The sequence below is a fragment of the Trichechus manatus genome, unplaced genomic scaffold (assembly GCF_000243295.1).
Source record: "Trichechus manatus latirostris isolate Lorelei unplaced genomic scaffold, TriManLat1.0 scaffold00137, whole genome shotgun sequence".
NCBI lineage: Eukaryota > Metazoa > Chordata > Mammalia > Sirenia > Trichechidae > Trichechus > Trichechus manatus.
In genome coordinates this window covers 5,341,790-5,353,338 of record NW_004444073.1, presented here as the reverse complement: position 1 = coordinate 5,353,338, position 11,549 = coordinate 5,341,790, and the positions used below count along the sequence as shown (strand labels likewise).

General features: G+C 40.4%; 1 protein-coding gene across 2 annotated transcripts; it reads right to left on the bottom strand.

Annotated features, from left to right (window-relative positions):
- Window positions 1–295: 295 nt before the first annotated feature.
- Window positions 296–11,513, bottom strand: RP9 (RP9 pre-mRNA splicing factor). Of its 2 annotated transcripts, none has more exons than XM_023739591.1 (6): window positions 11,289–11,513; window positions 4,980–5,010; window positions 4,556–4,706; window positions 3,465–3,556; window positions 1,678–1,739; window positions 296–918 (listed from the first exon to the last, which is right to left on the bottom strand). In XM_023739591.1, the coding sequence occupies exons 1-6, from the start codon at window positions 11,438–11,440 to the stop codon at window positions 720–722; spliced, it is 687 nt and encodes a 228-aa protein (XP_023595359.1). In that variant the 5' UTR covers window positions 11,441–11,513; the 3' UTR covers window positions 296–719. The 2 variants fall into 2 exon arrangements, with proteins under 2 accessions (XP_023595359.1, XP_004385372.1); XM_004385315.2 differs by having other exon boundaries at window positions 4,577–4,706; window positions 11,289–11,511.
- Window positions 11,514–11,549: the final 36 nt, after the last annotated feature.

Genomic DNA, 11,549 nt, shown 5'->3' with positions numbered 1-11,549 from the left:
ATGTTAAACTGTTGGGTTAACAACAACAATAATGTATGGATAAATGTGGAAAGTGTGCCAGTATTTGTATAAAAAAGGAAAAAAAAAACCTTGTATTTGGGTACATAAAATATTTCTGGAAGACTTCACCAGAAACTGATAATATTGGTAGCCACTGGGGAAGGGAACTGGGTAGCTGGGGAGGAGAGGAGAAAGGAAAATTTTTCATCATTAAACCTTATGTACCTTTTTAATTTGGACCATGTTTTAAGTGTATTATTATTCAAAAATAAAATTTAAAAATATATATTTTAAATAAATAAAATAATCAACTTTTATTATCCTCAACATCAGAGAAAACACAAGCCTGAAATCTATGGGAATTAAGTAGCCTCACTAAGGCGGGGGAAAACCACGGAAGACCTTCCTCAGAGATTCCCTTAGTCCTGCCACCCTAGAGGAGGCCTTTCAAGTGAATCACAAACTTCCGATTCAGCCGAGAGGAGGCCACTGAGTCAGCTTTCCTGACTGAAATCTGCTGCTGTTCAGAACAAGCACCTGGGAAGAGACAACTCCCTCTTCTGTGGGTAGCATCCTTACTGGAAGGCAGGTGAGAACTCACAGCCATGATGTCTCTTGGTTTCTCTCTCTCCCATGTCCTCTCCAATTGCGTCTTCCCCTGTTCTTTGGCCACAATGTTTAATTTTTGAGAAGAAAATGCTGAACAAGTTAAGTCCTTGTCAGTCTGAGTCTGAACTCTCATTTGACTTGGAAGACTTGTGCTTTCTTTTTTTCTTCTTTTTCTTTTCTTTCTTTCTTTTCTTATGCTTTTCTTTCTTCTTCTTTTTCTTGTGTTTCTCTTTACATTCTGAGGAACTGGAGCTGCTGCCATCCTCATCTGAGGTGGAATCCTCCAGTAACTGTTTCAACTGCTGTATCCTAAACGTATAAAATTGGTCAAAGAACCGTGATTTTTAACTTGTAAACATTTTCTTTTTTATGACTTAAGAGTAGTGTTGAGGTAAGAAAATGTCATCACTAAACACAACACTTATTTTTATTTTTACATATTTTCCCACTTTTGTCCATATGCATGCCTATAAACCTGTATTCAAGCCATTTTATATTCTTTTCATTTTCCTAAATATTTCTGCATGTTCCTATAGTCCTTATAACTTCTAACAGACACATAATTTCCTAAATCATTCCCTCACTGCTCGATTTTATAGTAGATAATATACCTCTTCAATGATTACAACTCAAAGCAAACAATTTGAAAAACAAAAGAAAACAAAACCCTCCTGTTTTTTCACACTATCTTTAGTTCTAAGAATAATTAACAAAAGCTCAGATCCTTAAAGACACTGGAGAAAATAAACTAAGTCACAGGAAAGATAATCAAATGTACAATAAAGCCAGCCACAACAAGGGGGATAGCCAATGTCAACTGTTAGTGCTGTGTGTGGGCTGGGCCAAGCCCACTGCTTTAAGCTAACCCAAGGAGGACAAGTCTTGCATGCTCCTTGCCACACACACCTCCTTCCCCACACACAGCCTCTTCAACAATTACTCTTATCCTCCAAATATTTCAAATTAGAGTACCTTATTTACTAAACCATTCCCTAATACTGGATAGTTATTTCCAATTTTACATAATTTAAAACTTTCAGAGGATACCAATCATCACGACAACCTCACCTTACATCCTTTTCATGTCTTTTATTCTCTCGTATGATGTCATACATGGGGTCTTCATGTGCCTTGGAGGTCAGAGAAAGCTGAGGTTTGATTAGGCCTTATAAACCGTTAGTTAAATAAAAACGAAATCCTTATTTCACTGAAACCAGTTAGTTTTTTTTCCCGTTTGATATAGTATGATGTTCAAAATGTTCTATTCCTTTCTAAGGGTCACCATGACAGCAAACTCACTGAGACTGTAAAAAGGATTTTCTGATTATAAAAAAGCAGGAAATTAAATATCCTTTATGAGGAAATAACTACATAAACTGTGAAACAGTCATACTATGAAATAGTATTCAAGGTTCCTAATATACCGGTAATTCTTCTTGCTCTATGTGGACAGATGACAAACAGATATTAATAAGCAAAACAACTGAGTTGCACAATGATACATAAGAATGATTCATTTCAGGTACATAAAAATATATGTTAAGTACTCCAAAAGATGTCTGGAAGTATACCCATCAAATTGCTAACTGCAAACTCCCTTTGGGGAGAGAGGCAAGGTTGGGCTTGGTGGTTTCATTTCTTTAATAAGACAAATGTATTCTTTTATTATTCATATAATTTAAAATGACTTAATAGTATGTGAATTATCTCACTAAAAAAAGGTGTTAATTGTACAAATTTTAGACATTACAGAAAAAATTAAAAAAAAAACTATTAACACCTAGGGATAACCACTGCTAACATTTTAGTGTTTTTCTCCCAGTCAGTATTCATAATTTATGAAAAATTTTAATATTATATATGCAACTCTAGTCTTTTACACTTATGTTTTCATAAACATTTTTTCCATGATATTACACATTCTTGTAGAACATAATTCTTAAAGGCTATATAATTTCTATGTTATAGTAATTTATATTGGTATGCTGGACATTTGTTTCCTATTTTTCTGTAGTTTTTATTTTTTCAGCAACATAAATAATTCTGAAAGTTATCCTTATACATACATAAAAATTTGTGTATACTGATATTCTATTATATCCTCAACATAAATTCTTAGGATTGAGATTTTTGAGTTAAAAAAAATATGAATATGTTTAAATATTTTGGCATTTATCACCAAAGTATCTTCTACAGTAGCTATATAAATTGACATTTCATCTAGCTTGATCCAGAATAATTATTTTTTGATTTTTAAAATGAAAACATAATATTTAAAATGTCTTCAAACCCTTGAAGGATGTCTGTGGACCCCAGTTTGCCATATGCTGATAACTTGAATACATTCAGACAGCAGCATATTTAATTTGGCAGAAGCATTTACCGAGCAGTGAATTAATACTGTTAAAGTGCAGAAGTGATAGATTTACCCTATTGTCATCTAACGAGAATATGTAAGTTATACACACAGTTCTAACTTATAACAGGAAGATATCTAATCATTAGATTAAGACTGGGAAACTAAAACCCTAATTTTAGTTATGAAATAGGATTCTTTATGTAATAAATTTAAAAAGTGACAGAATAGAAAACACTATGTACTTCAGAGAAAAGAATTACTGTTCCCAACACATAAGCAAATAACACTTTAAAAAGAAGTCAGGTTTTTTGTTAAAGAGCTAATCTGTCATACAAATGCAATTTAATACAGATGCCATTCATTAACATCAGATGTTATGGCCAGAAGGCTTCTGGGAATGTATTTTCTGTGAACCTTCAGTTCACTGATGACTGCTGATTCATCAACATTCACCATCTCTGATAAACGTACATTGACATTGTGGGGTTTTACTTACTACTCTGAACTGTTCTAACTTTTGGTTGCCTTTGATAAAGAAAGGGCATTCTTTGTCACCGGTTCGGTGACCATACCGTTTACAACGCCAACCTAAAAACAAAGAAAAAGGGAAATATTTCTATAAGATAACACTCTTTCACTCATACAAATAATGACTGAACCTAAAAAATCAAGGAACAGGAATACAATCATGGTACTTAGATACATGGGGATAAACATTAAGATAACCACCTTAAAACAGGTTCAAGGCCTTAAAAGAGGTTTAAGTAGTTATCTTTGAGGTGAGGAGAATGGGGAAAAGGGGCAGGGAACTGCTATTTTAATTATGTACATGAATAATCTTTGTACAAATCAATGTTTTTTAAAAAGAGGCAGCACCCCTTCTTCAAATGCCATCGAAATGGTGCCAGGGTGAAGATGTTGCTGCTCTGATGGGGTGGGGACTTCAGACCCACTCCTGTGGCTGAGGCTCCACTCACTCAAGTTACATGGATAAAAGCTTCAAAGCACCTATAAACCCATTGTCCTTGAGTTAATTCTGACTCATAGCAACCCTACAGGACAGAGAAGAACTGCCCTCTAGGCTTTCCAAAGCTGTAAATCTTTATGGAAACAGACTGCCACATCTTCTTCCCATGGAGCAGCTGGTGGGTTTGAACTGCCGACCTTTCAGTTAGCAGCCGAGTGCTTAACCACTGCACCACCACGGCTCCTCAGAGCATCAACAGAGGGTGATAACCTGGAATGATTCACTGAGGTATAACCCTAAGAAACCCACACTGCAATGCATTTCTTAGCCTTCCCCATGGCACTTCTACCACGGAATATCCTTTGTGTTATAGGAATGCTACTGAAAAGTATACTCCAAAGGTAGCTATGGAAAGACTGTTGGACTTGTAATCGGAAGCCCTGGTTTCAAAGCTTTGCTCTACCTCTTACCTTGGACAACTTACTAACATCTGCGAGTCTGCTTTCTTATCTATAAAATGGGGATCTTTAACAGGACTGTTTGAGAATGAATTAAATAAAATAAGTAAGTATCCATTGTAAATTGTGTTATATAACTGTACATATGTTGGGTAGTGTTACTTGAAACTCTTCCACGCTCACACTGCATAACTTTGACTTCTTTCCCCAGTGGCATCCACAATCCTTTAGTTGGTGCGTGAGCCAGAAATTCCCTGGCATGTTCATTGCCTGGTACATCTGGTATACAGTCTTCTGGCTTAGTCTCATCTTCCTAAACAAGTGAAACAACATGTAAACAATAAGGCAAAAAAAGCACTGGAATTCTCCCCTGCCTGCTTTGGAATGCATTATTGCCTGATTTTCTCATGGGCTGCAGATCCCAACATCATTGTCAACTACCCTGTCAGAAATTACAAAGACGCAGACATGCTATATCTGACCAAAAAAAAGGAAATAAATGTACCAGGGAAAACATGAGAATACAAGAGAAAACATGAGAATACAAGACTGGAAGCTTCTTTACAGAAACTAAATTCATACTAACCTTGATAAGCCCAGGAGGAGGTTTTTCATAACTAGAAAGGAAAAAAAAAAAAAATCCATCAACCATTTTAACAGGAACATAATTTTAATGAACTAAAGGCAGCTGTCAAAACAAAATAAAAAGAATATCCTTGCTAAAAAACTTACAACTACATTACATCTAAAACAGTTAATACAATGTGCTCCGCACTCAGGAATCACATATAAATAAGTTGATGCTATATCATACCCTGCAGAGATCTAGAACTTAAATTCATGGAAATACTAACTTGTTGTTTCAGCAAAATAATTTTTTGGGGGAGAAGGGAAAACATGAGAATACAAGGGAAATGTCAAGTAAAAGATGACCCGTGGGCTAATTATATACCTATGGGCATCTGGAAGGGAGGTGGTACAGTCTAGGTAATTACCCAATAATCCATCCTTTGAGCCACAAGAGTTGTACAAACAACATATGGCCAACTAAATTGAGATCCAAATTCCTGAAAAATATGTAACTGTTCTTGCCAAGAATGAAAAGGGGTGTGATAGGACTGCACATTTTGAAATCTATTGTTATTAGCAATGGGATTTCCTAAAAGTCAATTTTACAACTTTTTTCACAAGTTTAAAGGAAGATGATTGATGTTTTTTTCCTAGGGTCAAACAATATTTAAAAGGGTAATCCTCAAAGTTTAAAGTAATATTCAACAACGAGATACAACAGATTTGGCAATAGCATGTGTTTATTGTGCAGTCTGGCTTTTGTGTTGTGACAGTTGAGACGCCTGTGTTTATCTTTCTAGTTAATTCCTAGAATTAAAAAAAAAAAAAAAAAGGCAGTGGAAGCCCATTTTTTTTTGTACCATCTGTGAAGCCTTGCTATTAAATCATTCAGACTATAAATTGTTCTGAGCAGAACGTAGGCTAAATTTAGGTAAGGGGGGGAAACATTATCTTTCCAAGTGTGTATGGGGCAAGAAATAACTTATTTTGCCAAGTATTTTGAATTACTCTTTGTGAGTGCTGGGTGGGATTTCTTTGACAAGGGGCCTTCATGTAAGTTTACTCCATTCCACAAAATTGTCCTTACAGCTGCCTCCTATGGGACTGGAAGGCAGAGATAAAACTGACACACACATAAAATCTTTAGGTTTTGCCAAGCAGCCTAGGTGCACCTGAGGGAAAGGAAAAAGGGAAGAAGAGAGAGGGAGAGGGGAGAGACAGAGCTCACTGGAGCACAGGGGCTTGATTCAGATGCCTTCAGGGGCCTGGCAGGTATCGTCAAAGAGAAGCAGGTCAGTGGTGATGGAGAAAACTTGAAGAGGGAATGTCCGGTGTAAAACGATTTTAATCCAATTTAAAAAACCACTGTGGGGCTTCCCATTTAACACGAAAGACTGACCACCTTGCTTCTGTCTTCCCTCCTCAGACTCCCTTCCAGAAAAACCCAAACTTGTTGCCGCTGAGTCGATTCTGACTCATGGCAACCCCACGTGTTACAGGGTAGAACTGCTCCATAATTTTCTTGGCTGTAATCTTTATGGAAGCAGATCGTCAGGCCTTTCTTCTGTGGGGCCGCTGGGTGGGTTCGAACCACCAATCTTTAGTTTAGTAGCCAAGAGCAAACCACTTGCTCCATGCAGGGACCTCCTGACTCCCTTAAAATGACATTAAAGGAACTAAAAGTTAAGAAGTCCTTTTTAAGAAATTTAAAGATCCTGAGAGGAGATAAAAGCAGAGAATAATTTCAATAAATTTGGGAAGACAGAGGAAAGTGGAAGGAAGTAGTAACTGACTTCTTTAGGTAGAGGAAGTTACAACTCTTGAAAGATGAGGGTTGGGAATATGGACACTGAGCAGCTGAAATCACCAGTACTTTCCTCCTTCTCCAGGGCCAGAAGGCTCTGCCTGCCCTATCCTTGAAGGAGACTGTAGGTTTAGTCCCCTGTGAAACATAACGGGATAGGACCCAGATGTTCAGGATTACTGGCACAGCTGAGGATGGGAAAGAGGATAAGCACTGGCTGAAAACAGGTGTTGAGTCTTAGTCTGAACACTACGTTGCTCAGCTCTCTTCCTCCCTACTCCAATTCAGAACACTGGGAGGCATTTATCTCTGACACCAAGGCCAGAGACTGGAAGCTTCTTCTTTAGAGAAACTAAATAGGCCCCAGAAAAAAATTCTACTTACTGACGTGGGAGACTCTAGATAAAAAGAGCAGATTACAGTCTGATCTCCCTGCACTGAAACTCACCAGTCAACAAACCAGCACCTTCTGGTGTCCTCTCTCTCACCATACCATTGCCATCAAGTCGATTCTGACTCATAGGGACCCTTTAGGACAGGGCAGATCTGCCCCATAGGGTTTCCAAGGCTGTAATCCTTATGGAAGCAGGCTGTCAAATCTTTTCTATCGCAGAGTGGCTGGTGGGTTTGAAATGCTAACATCTCAGTCAGCAGCCGGGCACTTAACTCACTGTGCCCCTTCAAAACAGCTTTATAGTGCTTCACTCTTAATTATGAGGAGAAATCCAAGGATCTCCACACATTAGGAAAAAACTTGAAAGACAGAGATCAAAAGAAAAGGTAAACAAGAAACAGAGGCAATGAAGGGATGAGAAGAAAGCAACAATTGCAACAAACAATGAAAAACCGAGTATCTTCAGAGAGGACTGAGGTTATTTCATTGATGAAACAAGAAGGTAATACTATAAAATAAGACTTCTCAGAACAAGAAAAAGCACTTGAAACTACAGTAACTGAAACTTTCAAAAAGTGTGGTGGTAAGACTGGCAAATAAATCTTTCAGAAAGTAGAATAAAAGGAAAAAGACATAGAAAACAGAAAAAATAATTTAGAGAATCAACAAATATCCAAGAAAAAAAAAAAACCAAAATGGAGGGAGAAAATTAAAACACAAATTCATGTATTCATTTAATATACTCATGAAGTGTCATAAAAAAAAATCAAGTGAGAGAAGACCCATATCATCAACAAATTCAGAATACCAGGGATAAAAGAGAACTTCATTAAAGCTTACAAAGGTGGGGTGAGGTAGAACAGGTAACACATAAAATAAAGGGAATGAAGGTGGCATCAGACTCCTCAGCAATTTTGTAAGCTAGAAGATGGTGGCACACCACCTTTGAAATTGAGTGAAAATAATGTTTAACCTAAAATTATAACCTAACCAAATTACCTATAAAATTTGAAGGTAGAATAAAGATATTTTCAAATCTGCAAAGACTCAAAACATTTGCCCCTACTGCACTCTTTCATAGGAAGTTGCAGAATGTGCTTCAGAAAGATGAGGTAGTAAAGACAGAAAGGAAGAAGCCCTGGTGGTGCAGTGGTTAAATGCTCGGCTGCTAACTGAAAGGACAGCAAATTGAACCCACCTGCCGTTCCATGGGAGAAAGATGTGGTAGTCGGCTTCCATAAAGATTGCAGCCTTGGAAACCTTATCGGGCAGTTCTACTCTGTCCGACAGGGTTGCTATGAGACGGAATAGACTCCACGGCAAAGAACAACAAAGAAAGAGAAAGACATAGGATCCTGAATATAGGATCCAGGACAGGAGAGTGGAGAAGCAGTTCCAGGTGGGTTGTTGGACACCATGCCTAGAAAGCAACCAGTGCCTACTGGAGGAGAAAAGAAGATTCTAGGTAAAAAATGAACTGACAGATTATCTAGTATGTAGTAAAACGTGAGAAGAGTACTCTCAGCTTTTGGAGCCTTTAGGGGAAAAAAAGCAGCTAGTAATAGAAAATTAAGCAGATGAAAAAAACGGGAGGCTCTTATTAACTACTGAAAAAGTGGGTTGCACTAGCTAGCAAAAGAGATCATAGAACACTATTTGGCTCAAAAGTGAGCAATACTACATAGTTATAATAATAATGTTAATACTATTAATTTCACAAAAATTATAATTTAGCTATAAGGATAGAAGAGTACAGAATGAAAACTAAATCCTTACCTACTATGACACGAAGTAATAATGTCTAAAATCGTTGAATCAAACAAACAAGCAAACAATACAAGCATATAATTTAGAAATAGGGACTTCAATCCCAGACGAAATACTAAAGGAGTTTGCTCATGGGCGCTCTGTTTTGGGTGTGGGGTGGGGCCAGCAGGGAGTGCGTGGGATGACTGAGGAATAGGGCAGCAAACCACTATTTATTGAAATCAGCCTTTTAGTACTATTTGATTTTTTAAAGTACATGAAAGTAATGGTGTAGTATGAATAAAATTTAATTATAAAAACAAACAAGAGTCTGAACTAACCAAACCATACATGTCAACAGTCCACTGAGTTTTAAATCTCTGAAACAGGAAAATCCCGCAAGTCTGGGACGAAGACACCTGGGCTTGGCTCTAGGGCTGCTGGTTTACAGGTCAGTGTATCACTGATCACGTTCCTGTACTGCTGAACCTCCATTTTCTCTCTGCAAAAGGAAGTTATAATCTCTCTCTTTGTGAAAGCCCTCTGTGAGCTACAAATTAAATGTGTAGTATTAACCACTGTCTGACCTCCTACAGTTAAAGATATTGAGGGACGAGCAGGGCCTTGCCTGAGCCTATGTTAGGGGAAGACGTCTGAATATGTCACTTGCACAGGAAGCCACGAGAGCCAACAGAGTGCCTTGAAAGGGTCAGGACTGACCCATAATGGTTTCCAGCAATGCAGGACTGCATTCTGCAACCATTGCCTTGCAGAGGCAAGAAGTCATTCAGCTCATGGACCACTATGAAAAGAGCAGGCCTGGCCCCAAGGAACGAATGCATTTTGCATCAAAGCTCCTGGGTTAATTATGAAGTATTTTAACCCTTTGAGGACGTGTTCCTTACATGATCAACCTAGCATACATAACTATAAGAACCTGAAACAAATGAATTGTTTGTTGAGTAACTCAGTGAACACGATACTTAGAAACGTTTGGAATCACAGAATCTTGGAAAAGAACCTGGTCATTAGTCCAACGTCCCACCTGTTGTGTGAATCTCCTTTACAACATCTCCTCCCAGCGGTTATCTGGACTCTCCTTGAACCCTCAGGCGCTGGGGGAGCACCCAAAACAAGCAAGCAAACAAAAAAAACTGTTGCTGTCCAGTCGATTCTAACTCATAGTGACCCTATAAGGACATGGCAGAACTACCCCATAGACTTTCCAAGGAGCGGATGGTGGATTCGAACCGCTGACCTTTTGGTTAGCAGTCGAGCTCTTAACCACTGCGCGCCACCAGGGCTTCAGGGTGGAAGAAGCATAAACCAAACCAAACCAAACCCGCTGCCATCGAGTGGATTCCGCCTCACAGAGACCCTAAAGGACAGAGTAGAACTGCCGTGTAAGGTTTCCGAGGAGCGCCTGATGGATTTGAACTGCCAACCTTTTGGTTAGCAGCTCTTAACCACCACGCCACCCGGGTTTCCGGGAGCAGCACACTACTTCCTACATCAGGCCATGCTGACCAGCGAGGAATATACGACTCTCATCCTAAATTCTTTTTCATGTTGAACTGGAATTGGCCTCTCTGTAGCTTCCACCCTCCGATCCTGGTAAAAATTCTCAGGACTAGAGAGAACACTAGAGAGAACAAGCCTACACTCTCCTACATGACAGCCAGCCTTTTGAATATTTAGGGACAACTCTTTGCCTAGTCCCTCACTCCAATCTCTATTTTTCGCTTCCTCACCACACTAACATCACAGCACTGGGTTTTTTCTTCCATTTTTAACAGCAGAGGTTGAAAAGAACGGGGGTTTTCCCCATTTCGTAGTGGACCCTTTGAATTGAAACCTGAAATGATGAAAGGGCTCAGCTGAACTTCTGATTTATTCAGTCCACAAATACTTACTGAGCGCCTAATAGTACTTAGCGCCTAATAATGCCAAAACTAAACACAAAACTGGCAGCACAAGGAGTAAAAAACTGTCCTTAGGAAGAGGCAAATTCACGGATCCACGTGCGCCTCTGAGGAGCCGTTCGGGGTGGAGCCTCCATTTCCTCCTCCCAGGCCGAGGCAGGGCTCCGAGGACGCGGAGGGAACTCTTCTCTCCACATGACGACGAAAGGCTTGAGGTCAAGCGGCCGCAACACCCGGGCACCAATAAACGGCGGCTGGGTTACTCCTGGGGTCCGACGAGGAGAGCGCGGTGCGGCTGCACGGGGAAGGGGCGGGCGGCCGGGCCCACCTGTCCACCCGCAGGGGTCCCCGAGGACTCCCACCTAACGCACCAGCACGGCGCCCGGGCGACCCCCAGGCCCCACGCGGGAAACTGACTCCAGGCCCCGATTCCTTCCAGAAGGTCGGGCGGGGACTCACAAGGATTCCAGGTGCTTGAGCTGCTGCAGCTGCTGCGCGTCGTGGCGCCGCCGTTTCTGCTCCCGGCGACGCTGCAGCTCCTGCTCGGACAGCTCCCGTGGCCGCCGCGCGCTCCCGGCCCCCGCGTCGTCGCGCCCCGGCCGAGAGGACATCGCGGCCTACGCGGCGCTAGGCTACCGGGAAGCGCGGCTGAGGCGGCGGCGGTGAAGACTGCACTTCCTCCGCACGGCGCCGCTCGGCCTCGCAGCGCCCCCTCCCGCC

What these genes read in the sequence shown, in the direction of transcription:
- RP9 (XM_023739591.1), bottom strand. Translation starts at nt 11,440, where the DNA reads ATGTCCTCTCGGCCGGGGCGCGACGACGCGGGGGCCGGGAGCGCGCGG. An exon ending in TGAGCGTGGAAGAGTTTCAA is followed by an intron (nt 3,557 to 4,555) that starts GTAACACTACCC and finishes CTTTGTTTTTAG; the next exon opens with GTTGGCGTTGTAAACGGTAT. An exon ending in AGACATGAAAAGGATGTAAG is followed by an intron (nt 919 to 1,677) that starts GTGAGGTTGTCG and finishes TTATACGTTTAG; the next exon opens with GATACAGCAGTTGAAACAGT.